The sequence below is a fragment of the Haemorhous mexicanus genome, chromosome 2 (assembly GCF_027477595.1).
Source record: "Haemorhous mexicanus isolate bHaeMex1 chromosome 2, bHaeMex1.pri, whole genome shotgun sequence".
In the NCBI taxonomy this organism is placed as follows: Eukaryota; Metazoa; Chordata; class Aves; order Passeriformes; family Fringillidae; genus Haemorhous; species Haemorhous mexicanus.
Window position 1 is genome coordinate 296319 of NC_082342.1, and position 20184 is coordinate 316502.

The window sequence follows — 20184 nt, forward strand, 5'->3', positions numbered from 1 at the left end:
GCGTCCTCTCCTGCTCGGGATGTACATTTTCACTGTCCTAAAAAGGGACCATTTGAGGCTTTAGAGAGATTGCCGTGGGTCAAGGATCTGCTGCCTTGGCAGGGCAGGAGGTGGAGCTGCTGTTTGTGATTGTGACCTGAATAATTAGAGATCAATGGGAAGTTGTTCAGTGCACCGGCAATTCTTAGGCAGAGAATGTCAGTCTGAATGGTGTCACACGTAGAGCTGGGACAATGACCCTGAACACCCCAAAAAGTAAAGAAACCCCGAGCCACGCTGTGATCAGACCCCATAGGGGCGATTTATTAGAAGCGCCAGTAAGGAACAACGGGAATTCCCTGCCCCTCAGCTTGGTCCCGCCTGCGCACACCACTGCCCTCGGGAAGTGCTGTTCTTCCCGGCTGGAAAGCCAACAAACATTTTTTCCTCCGTCCCTTAAAACCCTTCTCTGAAAACCTCTGCTCTCCCACGCTTCTCCTCCAACAGCGCCCTTCCTCCTCGCGTCTCTCGAGTCCCTCCCCGGGCGTGTGGCTCCGCTGCTCCCCGGCGCTCCGGCAATTAATATAATTGATGCTGAGCCTCGCTGGGCCGCCCAGGGGCGGCGGGGGCTCAGGCCAGCGCCGGCCGTGCCAGCACCATGAGGCGCTGCAGCTGCTCGTAGGACACAAACATCACCACGTTCCAGGAGCTCAGCCGCAGGAAGGACGGGACGAAGCTGTGCCGGCAAAAGCAGGGCTGAGGGGGACGTGCCGGGGACATCCCCAAAGCGGGGATCCCCCAAAGTCCTGCACGTGGGTTGGGGCATTTGGGGTTCTGCGCCGCGGCCCGTGCGGTGATCGCAGCGAGTTCGCAGGTGCTTAACTCAACTCACCCCTTGTAGAGGCCGGCGGGGCCGTCCTGCTTGAGCAGGGCCAGCAGGCAGCTCAGGGCGTTGCGGTACTTCCCGGGGCTGGCGTTCATGTAGCGCGTCTTCACCACGTCCACCGGGGATGCCACCACCGTGGCGCAGAACCCGGCGCCGAAGGCGGCCACGAAGTGGCACGGGACGTTGTCTGCAGGTGGGGCAGAGCCGGGGGTTGGATGCTGCAGGGACAGGGGTGGCACCTGGCCATGTGCCCCCCCGAGCCGTCCTCACCTGCCATGAGCTCCGCCCGCAGCAGCGCGTCCTTGAGGAGGTCGTAGGTGACGAGCTCGCCGCAGTTGATGATGGCATTGCGGGCGATGTTGGGCAGCGTCCCTGCGCGGGAAGGAGGGTGGTGGCGTTGGGACTGCTGCTCACAGCCCCGACTGGAGCATCCTGGGCAGGTGCCCCAGCCCTGCTGACCCCATCCTTCTTCCCTTTCTCAACGCCATTTCCATTCTACTGGCCCCGCATCCCTGCCCACGCCCATCCCTTTCCCACGCCCACCTCTCCAGAGCCCGCGGACGCCCTCCTCCCTGGCGATGGTGCGGTAGGCATCCACGGTGCTGCTGTAGCGCCGGGCGCTGTCCGACAGGATCCTGCTGGCCTGGAACCGGACCTTGACCACGTCGGTGGGCTGGGCGCAGGCCACGGCCACGGCGCCCGTGGTGCAGCCAGCCAGGAGCCGCGTGGCCATGCCTGTGCCTGGAGAGGACAGGTATTGGGACTCCCGGCTCTGGGGGACCCCCCAGCCCCTCAGGGACCCCAGGGTGAGCGGCCTGCGGTGCTGCACAGAGGGGCATCCCAGGGGGCTGTGTCCCCCGGGCTGAGTTCCACTCTGGGGAAGGGCAGTGCCTCAGGAAGGGGGTGCGCGGGGAAGCCCTGGACACTCACTCTCAGCGCCCTTGGGGGTGTAGAGCTGCTTCACGGAGTCGTAGAGGCCGATGCGGATGGAGGCGAAGCTCATCTGGCGCTGCAGCCCGGCTGCCAGCCCGCTGTAGAGGCTGCGGGCTCCCTCCGTCCTCACCATGGTGCTCAGCGTGCCCAGAACGCCCCGGTACTCCACGGAGCTGACGGTGCGGGGGATCCTCACCTCGCCCTGGATCTGTGGGGTGCCCACTGCGTCACCCCCCATTCTGCTCCCCCCCAGGTGTCCCCAGCTCTGGGGCAGTCCCAGGTCAGGTCGCCAGGCGCTCCCTCTGCCCGGGGTTTTGGGATCGTACCTGCAGGCGCACCTTGGCGGTGTCCAGGGGGAAGGTGCACAGGTCGGCGATGCAGCCCGCCATCCCCGCGCTGACGAACTTCACGGCGGCCGGCGGGGGCACCTCGGGGGCCTTCAGACCCACCATGGTGGCACAGGGGCTGGAAGGAGAGGAGGGTTTGTGGGAGAGCCAGCGGGGTGCGTCAGGACAGGGCTTCACGTGGGTGTCCTATTCGGCGACAGAGGTGTTGATGATGTGCCGTGGTGGCTCTTGGTGGTTTGGTCAGTCCCAAAATCCATATCCTGCCCTGTCTGCTCCCGTCTACCGCAGGGCACGGGGCTTGCTCAGCTCGGGATCACCAATGCCCACCCTTCCCTATCCCACCCCAGCCATAACCCGGGGTGCTGGGTGAGATCACCTCCCCCCGAGTGACCTGCCCGGAGCCACGTCCCTCCGTGCCCTCACCGTAGGGACCTCGGCACAGCGTTCCAGCTCCTGCCTTGCACAGGCAGTGCCTCAGAGCCGGCCCCTGGCCCCACCCTTATATAGCACCCAGGACATTCCAGCAGCCAGGATCGGGTGACAGGAAAACAGTGCTCCCCCGGTGGCATTTCGGTTGATGGGACTGGGTCACCTGGCACCCGAATGAGGTGGCTGCTTCAGCCCTCTGCCCCCTCCAGGGGCTCAGGCACGGGGAGGGGGGTCCTGCCCAGACCCCCTGCATTGGATTGGGAAGGAATGTTGGTTTTTACCCTAAAACCACTCTGGCAAGGATGAGATGCAGAAAACCCTCACCCCAAAGCTCACAAGGGATTTGGGGGCAGTGCAGCACTGAGCTCTTTGTGCAGGGCAGGTTGGATCCCTTTGCCCGACACAGACCACGAGCCTCAATCCACCCCAGAGAGCTGCTGAGCTCCCAGCAGGATTGTCCCTGCATGGTGGAACGTGTTCCCCAAGCTCCTGTGGAGCTGGGGCTGGGTGAGCACTTTGGAGGGAAATCCACCAGCAAACCCATGGCACCTTCAGAGCGTGGCCAGGAGGGGCTAGGCTCAGGACAAGAGGCTGGAGGCCAAGGTGGAGTGAAGAAAGGGCCCTTTTCCTCATTTTTTAAAAACTCCATGTGTGTAACCCTTGGTGCTCCTTAGCCCCACATGCAGAAGGGTCCCTCAGGCTGGGCTGTGAGCCTCCACATTTGCACGTGCACGAGGACTTTGAGTGGTCCTGACACCCTGGAGCCACCTTTGCCACATCCCTCGGGCTCCAGACAAAAGCTGCCAGCACTGACAGCCCTCTCCAGCTGGCTCCTGCCTTGTTTTCCTGCCCGGCTCCACGGCTGACCCAAACCTGGAAGGAAGGTTTGGGCTGTTTACCTCCTGCCCAAGATACAGCTCGGGGTCAGTGCTGTGACCTCCTCTGAGGCAGCCATCCCAGCCCAGCTGGCATCCTGCCTGAGCCTTTTTTGGGGATGCCACCAGGAGAAAGCAGCCTGCACGTCACCCCCGTCCTTCCAGGGGACACTGGGTGCCTTTACCTTCCATTCCCATCCAGCAAGGGCAGGGGAAGGGGCCACAATCACAGGGCAAGTTGTGCCATCAGTGACTGACGCGTTCAGGGTGTCCCCTGGGAAAAACAACACTGCAGAAGTGGGAGAAAAAAGGGATGCTGATCCTTTGGCTGCTGAAATCCTGAATTCCAGGCGTGGCTTGAAAAGCAGCTCAGATTGGAAGCAACTTAGCCCACATGAGGCTGTGCTGCACGGTGATACTTGACTCCTTGGCAAAGCCCTGCTCTTTCCATGTGCTCCTGGCCACCCCAGCTTCCAGCAGCATTTCTCTGACCTGGAAGCTCGTGTGGGAGAGACTCCTGTCTACTGTTGAGGAAAGGTTCCTGCCCCGGCATAGGGACACTTTGCACAGGCTGACAAGAAACCAGGGAATTTTATTGAAACAAACACTGGGGAGAGCAGTACAAAAATAACTGAGCTCTGCTGGCATCAAAGTCTGTTCTCTGAAAGGTGTACAAAAATAATTTAAATATAAATATAAAAGTCTCATCTTTCTAGTCACCCTCATTTGTACACCCACCAGATTTTATGGTCCCCTTGGCCTGTTTTCACACAAGCACTTTGGGCACCTGAGGAAACAGAGAATTGTGCTGCCCACCAACTATTTTTGAAAGGGCCATTTCACAGGAAGAAATCCTAAAACTGGACTGCTTGGAGAGCAGATAGCAGGTCACGGGTTACCCACAGGGGTGGGTCTCACTGGGGACCTGCCCCTACAAGACACAGCTCCCTGTGGGTGACCTCAGGCTTGAAGCCCTTGTAAACAGGGGACTTAATTAACTAACCAATTAGGCAAACTAAAAGCAGAGCCTGAAAGCTGTGGCCTCCACCTCCCCTTCCCAGGGGGGCTCTGCCCATGCCTGGCTGAGGAAGCTGTGCTGTGCAGGGTCTCTGGGCAGCACTATTCCTTCTTGGAGAGCTGAGCAGAGAAGATCCTGGCGATTCTCTTGGCCTCCTCCTCTGAGAGCTGGGGGCTGGGCCTGGGACGAGCGGCTCTTCGGTAGGGGATCCCTCCAGGCACTGCTCCACTCCTGCCCTGGGGAGAGAGGCACCAGGGCTGAGAGCAAACCACAGCGTTGTGCAGAGGGTGACAAGTTGGATACACAGGAAAAACCACCCCAATGAGAAAGAGAACGATCTGAACCCCAGAATGGGGCTCTGGTGTGTGACCTCTGAACTTGTGAGTGCCCACCCCTGGGCAAAAAGTCTCCCTGCACGAAGCCAAAGGAATGGCAGTGCTGTAGTCACTGGGACCTGACTGCATTTTGGCTTTCCATTATTATTTTACTTTATAATTTCCAGAACCCTGAAGACCAGATCTCACAGGGGAGAGGCAATGCTCTGTCAACAACAAATTGTAAGCCTGCTGACAGGACATGGCAGGGAATGGCTTTAAGCTAAAAGAGGAGAGATTTAGATTAGATATTGGGAAGAAATTCTTCCCTATGAGGGTGGTGAAGCCCTGGCACAGGGTGCCCAGAGAAGCTGTGGCTGCCCCTGGATCCCTGGAAATATCCAAAGCCAGGCTGGATGGGGCCTGGAGTAACCTGGAAGCCCTGGCAAGGGGTGAGGCTGGATAAGCTTTAAGGTCCCTCCCAGCCCAAACCATCCCTGTGAGTCCATGACAAATGGGATGGGCCAGGCTCAGCTGCCTGCAGGGACCCCAAGGCAGCAGCCCAGCAGAGGAAAAGCCCTGGTTTAACCAGTGTCATCTCCTCTGTGCCCTGCCAGCCGCCTCCCAGCAGCCTGGCTGTGTCCCTGATGCTCCAGCAGCACCAGAAGATGAGGAATTTCAGCACACAAAACCACATTTCCCCCCAGCTAGGTTAGAGCTGGGCTGTGCCTGTGGAGACTGAGAAAAGCAATCCTGCTCCAGGAGCCTTTAAGGGAGGAAGCTGGGGGGCCAGGAATGTCTTTTGGAAAACTGATCTGCCAAGCTGGCCTTTCACCTACATCTCTGGACTGATTCTCTGAGCCTGGGGAAAGGTCTCCTGAGGTGCCAGCTCCCTCCCAAGGGAACAGCACCAGGAGCCTGCTGTGGTGCACTTTGAGATGCACTGTCTGGAGAGGGAAATGGCTTCTTCAGGAATAGGAGACTCCTTGTGTCTGGCAGCCTGAGCATTACAGCCTGCAGGTAAAATACTTCAAAACACTTCCCCTTCTTACTGCACTGAAATGACAGACATGGATAACAAGGAGAACCTTTGCTTTGCTCTTCTTTCTTCCAAACAATTCTCCAGGATGAATTTCCTTAACCAAAATACAAGGAGCCAAGAGAGATTAAACGCAGACCTGGCCACAGAGGAAGCTTAAACACCAGCAGAAAGAGCTGCTTGCTGGGCAAAGCACCTCCCCTGGACAGGGCTGTCCAGAGACCAGGACAGCAGCTCATTCTTCCCACACTGTTTTCTGCCCAGCCACCCAAGGAGCAGCCCAAAGGTCAGGAGTGACTGGAGAGGGGCAGTGAGCAGGCTCTGTGCTGATCCCTGAGCTCTGCACAGCATCTGAAAACATCTCCCTAGGAAACTCCCCCAACCTGCCAACTAACCCCATTTCAAAGGTGCATGAAACTGCTTTTCCTGCCTCCCACAGCTCCCCTTTCCCATATCCCACGTGTCTTGCACAGCCAGGGATGGAGAGCCAGCACCTCCCATTTCCAATGTAAGGAACAGAATCCCAGAATGGTTTGGGTGGGAAAGGACCTTAGAGCCCACCCAGTGCCAGCCCTGCCATGGCAGGGACGCCTTCCACCATCCCATGGTTGCTCTAAGCCCTGTCCAGCCTGGCCTTGGACACTTCCAGAGATCCAAGGACAGCCACAGCTGCTCTGGGCACCCTGTGCCAGGGCCTCAGCACCCTCACAGTCAATAATTCCCTCCTAACATCTAACACTCCTAAAATGCCCAGCTCCCTCCCAAGAGAAAAAGCACCAGGACCCTACAGGCAAAATACTTTAAAACACTTCCCATTCTTCCTGGACTCCAGGCTGAGCCCCTTCCCAGCTCCCTCAGCTCCTCCTGGTGCTCCAGCCCCTTGCCCAGCTCCCTTGCTCTTTTTTTGGACATAAACCTCCCTGTGTCCCACCTCACAGGCAGTTTCTGGCTGCCAGTCTGACCCTCCTGCATAGTTTCCAGAGCACACATCTGACATGCCGTGTTTACAGCACTCCTCAGCCCAGGAGCAGGCTCAGGTCAGGGCCCTTCCCAGGTGTCCCCCTGTCTGTCTCCCAGCTCCAAGTGCCTGGGGCTCAGCCAGGAAGCACACGTGTTCCGTGGGGAAGATGCAGGAGGCGAGGGCACTCGTGCACCGCGGGTCACGCTGCACTCTGCTCTCTGCAGGAATGGCCCTGGAACCAGCCAAGGATTTCTCTGTGCCTGAGTGCCAGGGGCTGGCACAGCCTCTCCCAAGGTCAAGGAATCCCAGGCTTGGAGGCAGAGGACCTTTCAGCCCTGTGGCCCAGCGAGTTTGCCAGCAGCTCTGTCTGTGCTCAGGGATGGAGGACAAACAGATCTGTGTTAACAGGACACAGCCCACCCTGGCACTGGCACCCCATCCTGCCTTCCAGCAAGGGAAGCAGGAAGGTCCAGCTGACCAAGAAGAGCAACACAACCAAGAAAGGATGTTTTGCTGTTGGCATTTTTGGAACATTTTTGTGAATCTGCCCAAGGCTGTGCTATTTCTAATTCACACTGAAGGTAAGTCTATGTACACACAAATATGAATTATTCTGACTAAAACTGGTTTCCATGTAAGCTTCTTATCCTGTTGGAATATTGCTAGAGGTGAGGGGGGAAAATATCACTGCATTTGGAGAGGGACTTTAGCCAAAGGCCTGGAGTGCCAGGACAAGGGGGAATGGCTTCCCACTGCCAGAGGGCAGGGCTAGATGGGATACTGGGAAGGAATTCTTCCCTGTGTGGGTGGGCAGGCCCTGGCCCAGGGTGCCCAGAGCAGCTGGGGCTGTCCCTGGATCCCTGGCAGTGCCCAAGGCCAGGCTGGACAGGGCTTGGAGCAACCTTGGGATGGTGGAAGGTGTCCCTGCCATGGCAGGGGTGGAACAAGGTGATCTTTGAGGTTCTTTCCCACCCAAACCATTCTGGGATTCTGGCATTTTATGGAACAGTTTATCAATGCTCTGATTTTTCAAACCTGTCCTCTAACCCCCACGGTGTGGAAGACAAGAGCTGGGAAGGACCCCAGGAATGGGAAGCATTAGTTTGATGTCGTGGAAAAAAGGAGGAAAAACCAAAGAGGTTTTGTGAGGCTCCACAGAACTCTGATCCCTGGGAGGTGTCACAGCATCCAGGCTGAGCCTGACCTGCTGCAGCACCTCCTGAGGGCCCCGTGCTCTCACAGCAGTGCTGAGACCACGCTTCTGTCTCAAATGCTGCCAGCTCCTCTGCCGTGACTGCCCAGCTCCACTGCTGTGCCATTCCAGGGAGGAAGCTGGGGAAAGCAGGGAGCCAGACGAGCCAGGGAGAGGTGGCAGGGCCCTGGGAAGGCCAGGAGAGACACCTGCCAGCTGCCAAGTGAGACAGGGCTCTGCTGTGTCCAGAGCACAGCTCGGGTTTCAGCCCTGCTGTCACGCTTGGTGCTGCTGACCTGTGCAGAACTAAACCAAGGCCAGATTTAGAAGCTGATGTCCCAAAGGCCAATTAAAATAAAACTATGAGGAAGCATTTTTTTCCTGAACTCTATGCATTGGAAGCAGTGAAAAACTGGTTCTTCACAGAGAGAATTTGATGAACAAGGCACAACCAAATCCTGTCTCGCACATCCCACAAGTGCTGCAGCAAAGGGTTAGTGCCAGCCAATCCTCAAATTCAGTGCTTTAGGATCAAAATATCCAAATAGTGCCATGCCAACATTTTACCTAATTAGTAATAATTTGCAGGGCTGTAGTTCCAGCCACTCAGCTCAGAGCTGCAGAGAGGGGGCTCAAGGAAAGCTGGTATTAGTGTTAAACCAGAGGTTTCTGTGACTTCAGAGCTGTCAGAGCCTGAGTCTGTTTGGATTCATCAGGCAAGCTGTTCCCAGTGACATAAATGTCCCTTGAGGCCCCTTATTTCATAGGTCATACAGAGAGGAAGAAAAGCATCACCTTATCTGGGAGTGGCAAGCAAGCAGCCCAGCTGCTGCACACCCAGACCCACAGCAGAGCTGGGGCTGGAAAAGGATCATGGAATTCCAGAATGGTTTGGGTGGGAAGGGACCTTAAAGCTCATCTTATTTCAACCCCTGCCACAGGCAGGGACCTTCCACTGTCCCAGGTTGCTCCAAGCCCCATCCAGCTTGTCCTGGAACACTTCCAGGGATGGAGCACCCACAGCTTCTCTGGGCACCCTGTGCCAGGGCCTCCCCACCCTCACAGGGAAAAACTTCCCAATTTCCAATCCAAATCTGCCCTCTTTTAGTTTAAAACTGTTGCCCCTTATCCCATCACTACATGCCTGTGTAAAAAGTCTCTCTCTCTCTTTTATGACCCCTCTTTATGAACTGAAAATAAGATAAATATGTAGACATTGAAACAACTGAGCCACAAACCTCTGCAGTAAATAAACCCTTATGAACATAAAAAAAGCAAACCCTCAGCAATCCCCAGCTTTGCTGCAGGAGGAACAACCACTCAAGCCATTGCACTGCTCCCTGGGTCACAGAACCATCAGGGATGCCTCTCCAGGAACCCCCTCCTGCTGCAAACTCCCTCATTTCACCCTGATCTAAAAGAGATGAACTGAAGCCACAACCCCAGGCTGGAACTCCCCAGAACCAGGAATGTCACCTCACACCAAAGCACAAGGAACTGCAGAGTGAGCACCTGCCACTTCCCCTGACCCTGATGGAGCAGCATTTCCTGAGCACGCCCAACAGCTGGCTGATACAAAGGCACCAGGATCACAGAGACAACAGCCATGGATGTTAAACCCATCCTCATGGAGAGCAGAGCTGTCAGGAAGATTCCCCTGACACTGCTGGAAGCCATCACATCTGAGCTGAGAGCTGGCAGGCAAAGGAAGGGAGAAGTTTTGTTCCTGCCTCAAGGAATGGACTAAGCTGGACAATAAAGGAAAGGACATCCCATACTTACTTTTGGAGGAGTGGAGGGATAGGAAGAAGTGCAGAGCAGTCTCATGGAGGCTTCCATCTCCTGGGGTGGAAGGAAGAAGTTGGGAACTACCACAGGATCAGATCTGGACACAGCTGTTTAGGAACAACCTTTGGCAGCTGCACAGAGGTCCAGGTGTGGAAAAAGCCTCAGGGGTTAACAGGTCCCAGATAGTAAATTTCATTTGTTTTAATCATTATTCCATTGCTCTGAACTTGGTTCTCTCACCTGGGCTCGCAGAGCACGGGACACAGACTTGCCTTAAAAAAATTTGCAGAGGACTTCATCCTGCAAAGATTCCAGCACTCAATCCAAGATTCGTAATTTGTGCAAGAAACATTAGGAAGTATTTTAAAAGCAGAATAAAGCACATTTCTTTTGATACAGGAGAAACACAAGAGCTCTAACACACGGGGAAAAACAACACGGAGAGAAAATGCAAGGAGACACGTGGGAACTCCCCACAATGAAGTGACTCTCACAAATCACAAAATTTGCTGGCTTCAGGTTCCAAGAAAGTCATCACTGCAGCGTGTGAAAGAGTGCAATGGGGTCCTCCAACACCCTCCCAGATCACCAGCTCTGGGTTCTTTTCCCAGGGAAGAGCTTCACACAGCAACTTTCTCTGTCCCGAGGCCAGGGAGACTCTGACTAAGCAGAAGAGTCACCGAATGCAAGAGTGTTTAAGGGAACAGTAAAGGATACAAAGTGATTTTTTGTTTGATGGGGTTTTCTGGGCCTTCCACTGGGTCCTCACTGCTGTCATCAGGGAAGCTCTCACTGTTTCTTTCCGAGCCAGCTTGGGCTGATACACTCTGAGCACAGTTCTCATCAGAACCACTTCCTTCCTTGCCTTGATGATCTCCATTTACAGCCTCAGCATCCTCCTCCTCCTCTCTCTCAGTGGCTTTTTGATCGGTCAAACCCGTGTCTCCTGGGGATGGCAGCAGCTCCTTGGAGCCTGCATGGAGCTCCACACTTTTCTTTATGGCCTGCAAGTCTCCTGCTGCTGCTCCTGTGCTGCTGGGGAAGCCCTGGAAATCTCCTGCTGCTGCTCCCATGCTGCTGGGGAAGCCCTGGAAATCTCCTGCTGCTGCTCCCATGCTGCTGGGGAAGCCCTGGAAATCTCCTGCTGCTGCTCCCATGCTGCTGGGGAAGCCCTGGAAATCTCCTGCTGCTGCTCCCATGCTGCTGGGGAAGCCCTGGAAATCTCCTGCTGCTGCTCCTGTGCTGCTGGGGAAGCCCTGCAAGTCTCCTGCTGCTCCCCAGGGGCTGTTCCCACCCATGAGGGGGCTCAAGGGTGGGCTCAGGGCGCTGAGCAGGCTCTGGCTGTGCCCTTGCAGCATGCTGGACAAGGTGCTGCTGTTCCCCCCTTGGAAACACCCCACTTTGGAGGGCTGCTCTGCAGGCCTGGCCTCCAGAGGCTGCAGCTCAGCCCCCTGCCCTGTTTCAGAGACCACGCTGGACCAGGGGCTCGTCCCGTCTGTCATGGTGGTTATTTCATTTAGAGCTCGTGGTTCTATTACATCTTCTTCATACTCCTCCTCACTGTGTGGCTGGATGGCAAAAGCACCTTCATCTTCCTGGACAACACCCACTGGATCCTCCTCCTCGGGGACAATGGGGCCCAGGAGCTGGTGCAGCAGGTGTCTCCCAAACAGGGCTCTGCCAGCAGGGCACGGCTGCTGCGAGTCACCGGGAATGCTGGGCACACCTGGCAGCTGCAGCTGGCCCTCAGGAGCTGCAGGGCTGCCTCCTCCCTCCTTCCAGCTGGGCACATCCAAGGCACCCAGCTTCCTGCTGCCCTCCTGCTGCACCTCAGAAGCTGCCTTGCTGTTTTGAGTTATAGTCTGCAAGTCTGGTTAACAAAAAAGAGCATCAGTGAATGCAGGGAGCAACAATTCAGCCTAAGTCTGATTCATGTGGGTTTTGGGCAAAAAGTCCTAGATGTAAGGATGGCTGGGAGCTAAACATGCACAGCTTTGCAATCACTGCTGATGTGAGCATGTTTGCTCTGCTTCCCCCTGACAAGGCCAGGAGAACAGAAATGCTAAGGAAAAACCAGAAGCATTAAGGATGAAATTAATGGGGAATTTTGCAAATTCTTTAAAAACCCACAATCACTTATTGCTGCTTCCCAGTGAGCAGATCCTATCCACTGCTTGCATCCTCTGAGAACTGAATTCACCAGTATTAGGTAAAGTGACCAAGTATCCTGAGGCAAGTCCTGCTCCAAGGGAATGGTGGGGGACATTTGCAAAGAGAGAAGGAAGAGTCTGGAACAGATTGTAGAGGAAGGCATGTAAAAAAGCAGTAAAAACGATTGCTGAGGATGAGAAAGGAAATAAAAAGAGCAAAACCTTGGAGAATAAAAAGTGGGGGAAAAAGAGAAGATCAAAGTGGCAGAAGAATGGCAAATTCTGGCATAACAGGGATGTGCCCTTCATCTCTTGGAAATGCTGCTTCCCTGTAGGAAGCCATGGGCAGGAAAAGCATGGAATAACCTTCCAACAGCAACTGTAGCTGTGGGCTCCAGTTTATTCTCTGCTCTGGTAAGTTATTTTAAAAGCAGCAGCAGGGATTGGATTTCCTTGTCACTTTGCCACTCACAGCAACAACTCACCATTGATTAGGCTGCTGACCTGAGACACCAACTGACTGGATTTTTCCAAGAGATGGCAGCCTTTGGGATCCACTTCTCTGCCCAGGGAGCCCTGATGGTCACTCTCCCACTCCCCATGGCCTGGTCTGGATGTGCTGAAGTCAGGAAAAGACCTGGTCAGCTTCTCACTGAAGTATCTTTGAACCTCGTCCAGCTCGCTCAAGTTCTTTCTGCAAGCAGTGGTAAGAAATTGGGTCAGAGGGGGAAAATAAGCCTGGGGCAGTTGGGTTTCAGTTGGATATGCAAATAAAAGACTGAAGGTTTTTATGGAAAGGCAGATCAGTAGGCAAGTGTTGAGGCTGCTCCAAGCAAGAGGATAACATTCCAGAACAAATCCTGACTTGGCTATGACACTTGGGCTGGAAGCTAAAAAAGAGCTAAGTCCTAAACTTACTTAATCAAAGGAGTTGGATTCGAGATGACCTTCCAATAAAAGTCATAAAACCAAGGATATTATGTGGCTTATGGCTGGGCTTGATAAAAATCTAAGGATTGCTATGTATTAAAGATCTAGGGATTTTAAGATACATTGCTTGTGGTAGGGATGAAATCCTCAGGAAGTCTCTTTCATTCCTGTATTCCTACAGATAATAAATACTATTCTTCTAAATTTATACCTCATTTACACCTAGAATCTAGCCAGGAGGACAGTGCTTCTAGCAAGAAGAAAACCATCCAGCTGGGAAAGGACACGCTGCTTTGTGCACCCCAGAAATGCTCAGAGGCTCAGCCCTGTACCTGTGGAAGTCACCTGAAGGGACTCCTGCCTCCACAGCACCTGCTCTGTGACAGCAGCACCAGGATGGACAACCCAAGCATTCCCTCTGGATCTGGAATCACTGCTGCTGCTCCCCTCAGCAGCTCCCCACGCTGCTCCAGCAGCTCAGCCCGGCTGGGAGCTCCCCACCCAGGCCCTGATTTTCCAGCCTGGCCTCAAATGACACTGGAATCTCCTTGTGGCCATCACACCCTTCCCTTCCATCTCCTCAGCATGGATCCATCGCTGCCAAGCTCCTCCCTGCTCCCCGAGCCCAGCCCTGCCCTGCTGGGGTGACCTGAGCTCACTGAGGGGTTACAGGGGTTACCTGAGCTCACTGAGGGGTTACAGGGGTGACCTGAGCACTGCAGGGGTTACCTGAGCTCACTGAGGGGTTACAGGGGTGACCTGAGCATGGTGAGGGGTTACAGGGGTGACCTGAGCACAGTGAGGGGTTACAGGGGTGACCTGAGCATGGTGAGGGGTTACAGGGGTGACCTGAGCTCACTGAGGCGTTACCTGAGCACAGTGAGGGGTTACAGGGGTTACCTGAGCTCACGGAGGGGTTACAGGGGTGACCTGAGCACAGTGAGGAGTTACCTGAGCTCACTGAGGGGTTACAGGGGTTACCTGAGCACAGTGAGGGGTTACAGGGGTTACCTGAGCATGGTGAGGGGTTACAGGGGTTACCTGAGCACAGTGAGGAGTTACCTGAGCTCACTGAGGGGTTACAGGGGTTACCTGAGCACTGCAGGGGTTACCTGAGCTCACGGAGGGGTTGCAGGCATTACCTGAGCGCAGTGAGGGGTTACAGGGGTGACCTGAGCACAGTGAGGGGTTACCTGAGCACAGTGAGGCGTTACAGGCGTTACCTGAGCTCTGCAGGGGTTACAGGGGTTACCTGAGCTCGCGGAGGGGTTACCTGAGCGCAGTGAGGGGTTACAGGGGTTACCTGAGCACAGTGAGGCGTTACCTGAGCACACTGAGGGGTTGCAGGCGTTACCTGAGCACAGTGAGGAGTTACAGGGGTTACCTGAGCACAGTGAGGGGTTACCTGAGCACTGCAGGGGTTACCTGAGCTCACTGAGGGGTTACCTGAGCTCACGGAGGGGTTGCAGGGGTTACCTGAGCACTGCAGGGGTTACCTGAGCACAGTGAGGGGTTACAGGGGTTACCTGAGCTCACTGAGTGGTTACAGGCGTTACCTGAGCTCATGGAGGGGTTGCAGGGGTTACCTGAGCACTGCAGGGGTTACCTGAGCACTGCAGGGGTTACAGGGGTTACCTGAGCTCACTGAGGGGTTACAGGGGTTACCTGAGCTCACTGAGGGGTTACCTGAGCACAGTGAGGGGTTACCTGAGCACAGTGAGGGGTTGCAGGCGTTACCTGAGCTCACTGAGGGGTTACAGGGGTTACCTGAGCACTGCAGGGGTTACCTGAGCGCAGTGAGGCGTTACCTGAGCTCACGGAGGGGTTGCAGGCATTACCTGAGCTCACTGAGGGGTTACAGGGGTGACCTGAGCACAGTGAGGGGTTACCTGAGCACAGTGAGGGGTTACAGGCATTACCTGAGCTCACTGCAGGGGTTGCAGGCGTTACCTGAGCTCACTGAGGGGTGACCTGAGCTCATGGAGGGGCTGCAGACCTTACCTGAGCGCGGTGAGCAGCGCCGCACGCGAGGCCGGCGGGGCCGGTGCCGTGTCCCCCCGGCTGGCACGGCAGGCGTTCCCGTTCCCGTCCTCCCCCTGCAGGGGTCCCTGGAGCCGCCGCGCGCTCCTGCTGCCCTCGGCCCGCTGCAGGGACTCGTGGAAGCGGCGCACGTTCCGCATGTGCTCCTCGTGCCGGGGGGGCTGTGTGCCCACCCTGCTGGAAACAGCCCCCTGTTCGATTCCAAATCCAGCCGGGAAGCTCTCCCTGTGCAAAGCCACCCGAGAACAGCCCCTGTCTTGAGAGCCACGGAGGAGCCACCCGCGGGTGCAACGAGCTCTCCCAAGCGTGCCCAGGAACGTCACTTACTGCCTCGGACCTAGACCAAGGTCAGGCTCAGTGGGGCTGGCCTGCAGCTCCCAAGCCAGCTGCTCAGACCCCAGAGGGGTGGCCCACAGCCCCTCTGAACTTCAGAGACACCCGTGGGAAGAGGATCATCTCTGAGGGGTAAATAAACAAATAATAAACCACCACACCCTCACCCGTGCGAGGGGACAGGAAGCAGGAATTACTGCAGGATATCTGACAGCCCTACTCCTGTAAAATCCAACACTGCAGCTGTTTCACCAGCTCTCATTCACTGGTCATGGACAGAAATTAGGGCAAAATAAAGGGGATGCATCAGGAGTTCCCTATTCCAGTTCACACTCACTAAAAATAAAACCAAATACAGACACAACCCTCACTCTCATCAGAATGAGAGAGTACCTGCCAGCTTTAACACTGGCACCACTTAAATCCTGATTTACCAGGGTGCAAATGAAACAAATCAGGAAGCATCAATGACAAGGAAAAGAACATCTGGGCTGTGCCAAAAGGAACCTGTCCCAGGATTGCTACCCTCCTGCACCTCTCTCTCACTGGGAAAGGGAATGCCCACTAATTTTTAAGCCCCAGCACAGTGGACACACTCTGACAGGGTGTTCCATTTTCCAGCAGAGTCAATTGGCTTTAGGGAGGTTTTTCTGAGACCTGAAAATATCCAGAAAGGCTGTCAGCCTGTGGACTTACTGCTCTTGAGCAGGAACGCTGACTTCCTTTGACAAGGAGTTCAACATCTGCTTGGACAAGTTTGCAGAATTACTAGGACGTGCTGAAAAGCTGACCTTCACCTAGGATGAAAAGGAAAAAGGAACACTGTAAGTGTGTCTTTCACAAGAAGAAAATAAAAGAAACTGAGGTATTGTCCTGCTGATCTAACAAAACCTCAGGGTTCCTAAATAGCTTTAAATTTTCAAATGATTTCCCAGCACTGAGCCAAAGTACTATTTCACAACATTTTCATTTCAGACACTTTTGTTAACTCCCTCCATGCTATCGGAGACTAAAATGATGGGAAGTAGGATAAAGGCTGCACTACAGGCCTATAACACACCCAAGCACATCTGGGAAGTCTAGAGAATAAAGAAAAACCCAGAAAAAAAGGCAAATATCCCAGAAAACCAGATTCCTGCCAAATTAGATGTTTCCTAACCAATGAAAAGTTGAATCCACTGTATGTTTTTGAGCACCAGCTGTCACCCAAAGCAGCAAACAGACCTATGCCATGCTCCCAGACATCCAATGCACAGAACATTCTCCCAAAAAAAAAAAATCCCACACACCCTTGAAGCAAGCACAGCGTGAAGCCAAGGGGATGCTCAGGACCTGGCTGAGGTGCTGTAACCAGCACTGGCCAGCAGCTACCATGGAAAGCTGGATCAGAATTCCTAGGGAACCAGGTGGTGTTGATGCAGAGGGGTCCATGAGAGTGCTGTGAGCTGCTCAGGAACCCAGGCTGCTGGTGGTTAGCCATGCAGTGAGCTGAGAGGGAGGGAGCAGAGGGACGTACCGAGGAGCTGCCCGGCGGGCGGCGGGCCCTGGCCTGCCTCTCCTCCCGCAGAGCACCGACGTCCTGCAGAGGGGACACGGCCACCTTGACCTGCCCTCGGCACTGCCCGCTGAAGTCGGTGATGTTGTACCAGCCACACACCAGCTGGAAGCCAGAGAGCAGAGGAGAGAGGTCCACGGATGCAAATCCTATCACTCGCTCCGACTCTGGGGAAGAAGGACACAAAGCACAGATGGCACGAAAGGCACAAAGCACGCTGCCATCGGCCATTTCCAGGAATGCTAAAACACAGCCCTGAAACTTGGCTTGGGAGCTGACCCCAGGTGCAGAACAATCCTGTCCAACAGGGGACATTATCTGGGTGACCTGGGTAAGGCTCAGCTAAAAATGTCCCTGCAGGACAGCAGGGAGAGGGACTGGCAGGAGAGCCACTGGGTGCACGCAGTGCTCGGGATACACAGGAAGGTTATTTTTGGAGCAAAAATCAGACAGCTGAACTCCAGTATGGGAAAAGAAAGAAATAAAAGTATTTGGCTACAACTGGCTGGACACGCTTCAACCAACTGCAGCAGCAACAAACAGCACGTGAAGGAAGCAGGTAAGAATTTCTTTCAGGAGGAAAATCCAAGCTCGGAAGCACCTCTCTAAGCACAGAGAGTATAAGGATGAACCAAACCCTGTAAGATGATTAATGGGGAAAAGGAGGATGCCAAGGGCCAGGAAATCAATAGGTATTTATCTCTAGCATTCTTCTTGCACAAGGCAAAAGATGGCATTACAACTCTACTCTCCTATTCCCTTGACAGAATCTATTTTCCTTGCATGAATACAAGGAACTAAGGAAGGGGATGCAGAAAACACACTCCTCTTAATACTGCACCACAAACTTTACCTGCTTTATGCCACACCTTGAAGACCAAGGTTTGCTGTGGATCCAGGAGAAGCTCTTTGGATAATCTGTTAGGAACAAAAACCATAACATTTTATGCAAAGCAGGGAAAAGCAGCAAAATGCTTCTGAGGTTTCAGTGCCATTTTATCTACCCAGGCAAACCAGTTTCTTTCTGTACTGATAGGGGCAGGAACAAAACAAACCCCAAAATTAGTGAGCCTCTAATTGTAACACATCCCTGCACGGTTTGGGCTTCTGCTTATTCAAGAAGCATTTCCCTCTCCTCACTCTTGCTGTACATTTAAAAGATGGGACAAAGAAACTGTGAAGGAACAGAAACACAGTTTGTTTCACGACTCAATAACACGGTGGCAGCAGAGCACTGGGGTTATGGTTCAAAGCTGTAATGTTTGAAGTTCAGTGCTGGAAATAAAAAACAAACAAATGGAAAAATGAAGTGTTAAATGTAGAACAGTTTTGAAGTTCTTTGAAGGGACTCAGATTTAAAGCACCAGAGGAGACACCAGGTTGGATCACACAGGTTAATTCCTGAATACTGCCATGTATGACTTGATCTGCTGAGGGCCCTTGAAGCAGTCAATTAATCTTTTTAAATTTAAGCTCAGATATCCAGGTCTGAGCTAAAAAACCCGAAGCCACACGTCCTTTTCACACCTGCCTGGCTGTGAGATGTGGGGAGGGTCTGTGTGAATGCCCCTCTCTCACCTTGCTTGCTGCTGGAAGTCCCAGACTGGTGAGTCTGTATTTGCTATCACTGGGGTGGTGACTGGAGCATCTGCTCCAGCAACAGCAAACGACACACAGCTGCTGGGGGCTGCCACTTCACGCTCTGTCAAGGGACTTCCTGAAATGACAGAGAATTAAATACAGACTTTTTAAATTAGTAACAACAGCAACAACAACAAAATCTAAAGGCAGTTCAGCAATTAAGACCACACAGTTGGCAAAGAAATCCACCATCTAGAAAATACTCCTTTTCACTGGTGAAGCTGATGGCATGTCATGTTTACAATGGAAGCAAACATTACATGAACCTTTCACAGAGCAGAAACTGGAATATTGAATGGAGAAACAGAAAAAACATTTGCCCAAGATCATCAAAAGTAAAGCTAGGAATACAACCCAGGTCCTGAGGACCCTATTCCAGTGCTTGAGCTACTCTCCATGTTGAAAGACAGAAATATTTAAATATTTCTGCAATACTCAAAAGAAACCTCCTTTATATCATCAAAAACTTTGCAATAACAAACAAAATTGCATTAGTTTTTCAAAGGCTATGGATTCCAGAAGATTCTAGAATGATTATAAAATGCATCTGCAGGGTTCAGATTCTTTCAGAATTACATACCTTTAAACCATGGCTTGCATTTGACTCTTAGCTGTGTTATCAGGGGAAGAAACACTGAGTACAGTGAGCCAGCTTTATAAATTTATTATGTGCTAATTTACAGGAGTCTATGAGATAGGGACATCTGGGGGTTGAGTTATTCTCTCAGTGCTTAACCTGGAGTTTAGCTATTCAGACAGTGCCTAATTTCAGAATTCAGCTGTCACCTCTAACAGGTAACACTGAGTTATTTAATATTTTGGAGTTTATTCAGGAGGATAGGCTGTGTAGTTCAGCCTCCTGCTTCCCCTGAACTCACACAGTGATTGGGACTGCAACACCACAAAGCCACGTTAAAAATCCATCCCTGCCAGTCACTGTGCTGGGGCAGGAGCAGATCTCAGAGGAAAACAAAGAAAGAAAAAAGAAAGGCAGGAAAGACAGGAAAGGAATTGTGTGAGATGTTACCTTTTAGACTTAGATGCATTGCTCTCTCCACAAGGATGCTGACAGCGACTGTGTTTTCCAGAAACATCACATCTTCTTCCTGCGGCTGGCCAGGGGTGATCCCTGAACTTTCAACATCCACCTGCTGTTTGTCAGAGACCTGCAGGCCCAGAGCAGGGCTTTCCCCCGTGCCTCCACCCTCGCTGCTGCTGCTGCCCTCCTCGGCACAGGGAGCCCTGGGCAGGGCGGGGGGAGCGGGGCCGAGGCTGACGTGAACGCGCACGGCCGCTCCTGCCAGGTCGGCAGCGTTGCACCTGAACAAGGGATACACGCCTGCAGGAGAGGGCACAGACAGCCAGCAACTGAGCCAGGAGCAAAGGAAAAGCAGGAGCTTGCAGAGCAGCTGCTCCAGCTCATTACTGCAGAGACCTCACACGAGCCCACCAGAAGGAATTTTGATCCCCAGTGTAATTTCTATGTGAGTTATCACCCAGAAGTACAAGCCTGGTAACATTAAAAACCACGACCAATCCCCAAATTTGGTACACCTTCATTTTCCCTCAGTCACTCAGATTAAAGCACATCAACCTCCTGAGAGCCCTGGGAACAGTGACTATGCATAATTTTATATACATATATATGGAGAATATAACATACCCTGAATAAAAATTTGTTTTAACTCTTGCTATTTTTCCCTTTCCTGAGTGTTAAAAGCTTATCAGTCCACGTAGATGACAGAAGCCATAAACTAAAACACAAGTTCCACCT

The 20184-nt window shown here is 53.5% G+C and overlaps 2 protein-coding genes across 12 annotated transcripts in view; both read right to left on the reverse strand.

Moving 5' to 3' along the window:
- Window positions 1-277: 277 nt before the first annotated feature.
- LOC132340021 (putative mitochondrial transporter UCP3) lies at window positions 278-2633 on the reverse strand. Its single transcript, XM_059870745.1, has 7 exons — window positions 2569-2633; window positions 2125-2263; window positions 1796-2006; window positions 1409-1606; window positions 1136-1237; window positions 872-1052; window positions 278-715 (listed from the first exon to the last, which is right to left on the reverse strand). The coding sequence occupies exons 2-7, from the start codon at window positions 2248-2250 to the stop codon at window positions 610-612; spliced, it is 924 nt and encodes a 307-aa protein (XP_059726728.1). The 5' UTR covers window positions 2251-2263; window positions 2569-2633; the 3' UTR covers window positions 278-609.
- Window positions 2634-4021: 1388 nt separating this feature from the next.
- The window catches only part of C2CD3 (C2 domain containing 3 centriole elongation regulator), a 37240-nt gene continuing 21077 nt past the window's right edge, over window positions 4022-20184 (reverse strand). For 5 of the 11 annotated variants that reach the window (XM_059870698.1, XM_059870666.1, XM_059870654.1 and 2 more), the window contains exons 23-32: window positions 19438-19749; window positions 18348-18486; window positions 17623-17687; window positions 16731-16936; window positions 15911-16011; window positions 14843-15106; window positions 12397-12605; window positions 10479-11631; window positions 9756-9858; window positions 4022-4703 (exon numbers count right to left, since the gene is read on the reverse strand). In XM_059870698.1, coding sequence (XP_059726681.1) covers window positions 4569-4703; window positions 9756-9858; window positions 10479-11631; window positions 12397-12605; window positions 14843-15106; window positions 15911-16011; window positions 16731-16936; window positions 17623-17687; window positions 18348-18486; window positions 19438-19749 — 2687 coding nt within the window. In that variant the 3' untranslated portion in view covers window positions 4022-4568. Of the gene's footprint in view, window positions 4704-9755; window positions 9859-10478; window positions 11632-12396; window positions 12606-14842; window positions 15107-15910; window positions 16012-16730; window positions 16937-17622; window positions 17688-18347; window positions 18487-19437; window positions 19750-20184 lie in introns of those variants that run through there. The other 6 variants (XM_059870678.1, XM_059870655.1, XM_059870660.1 and 3 more) reach the window with 5 other exon arrangements.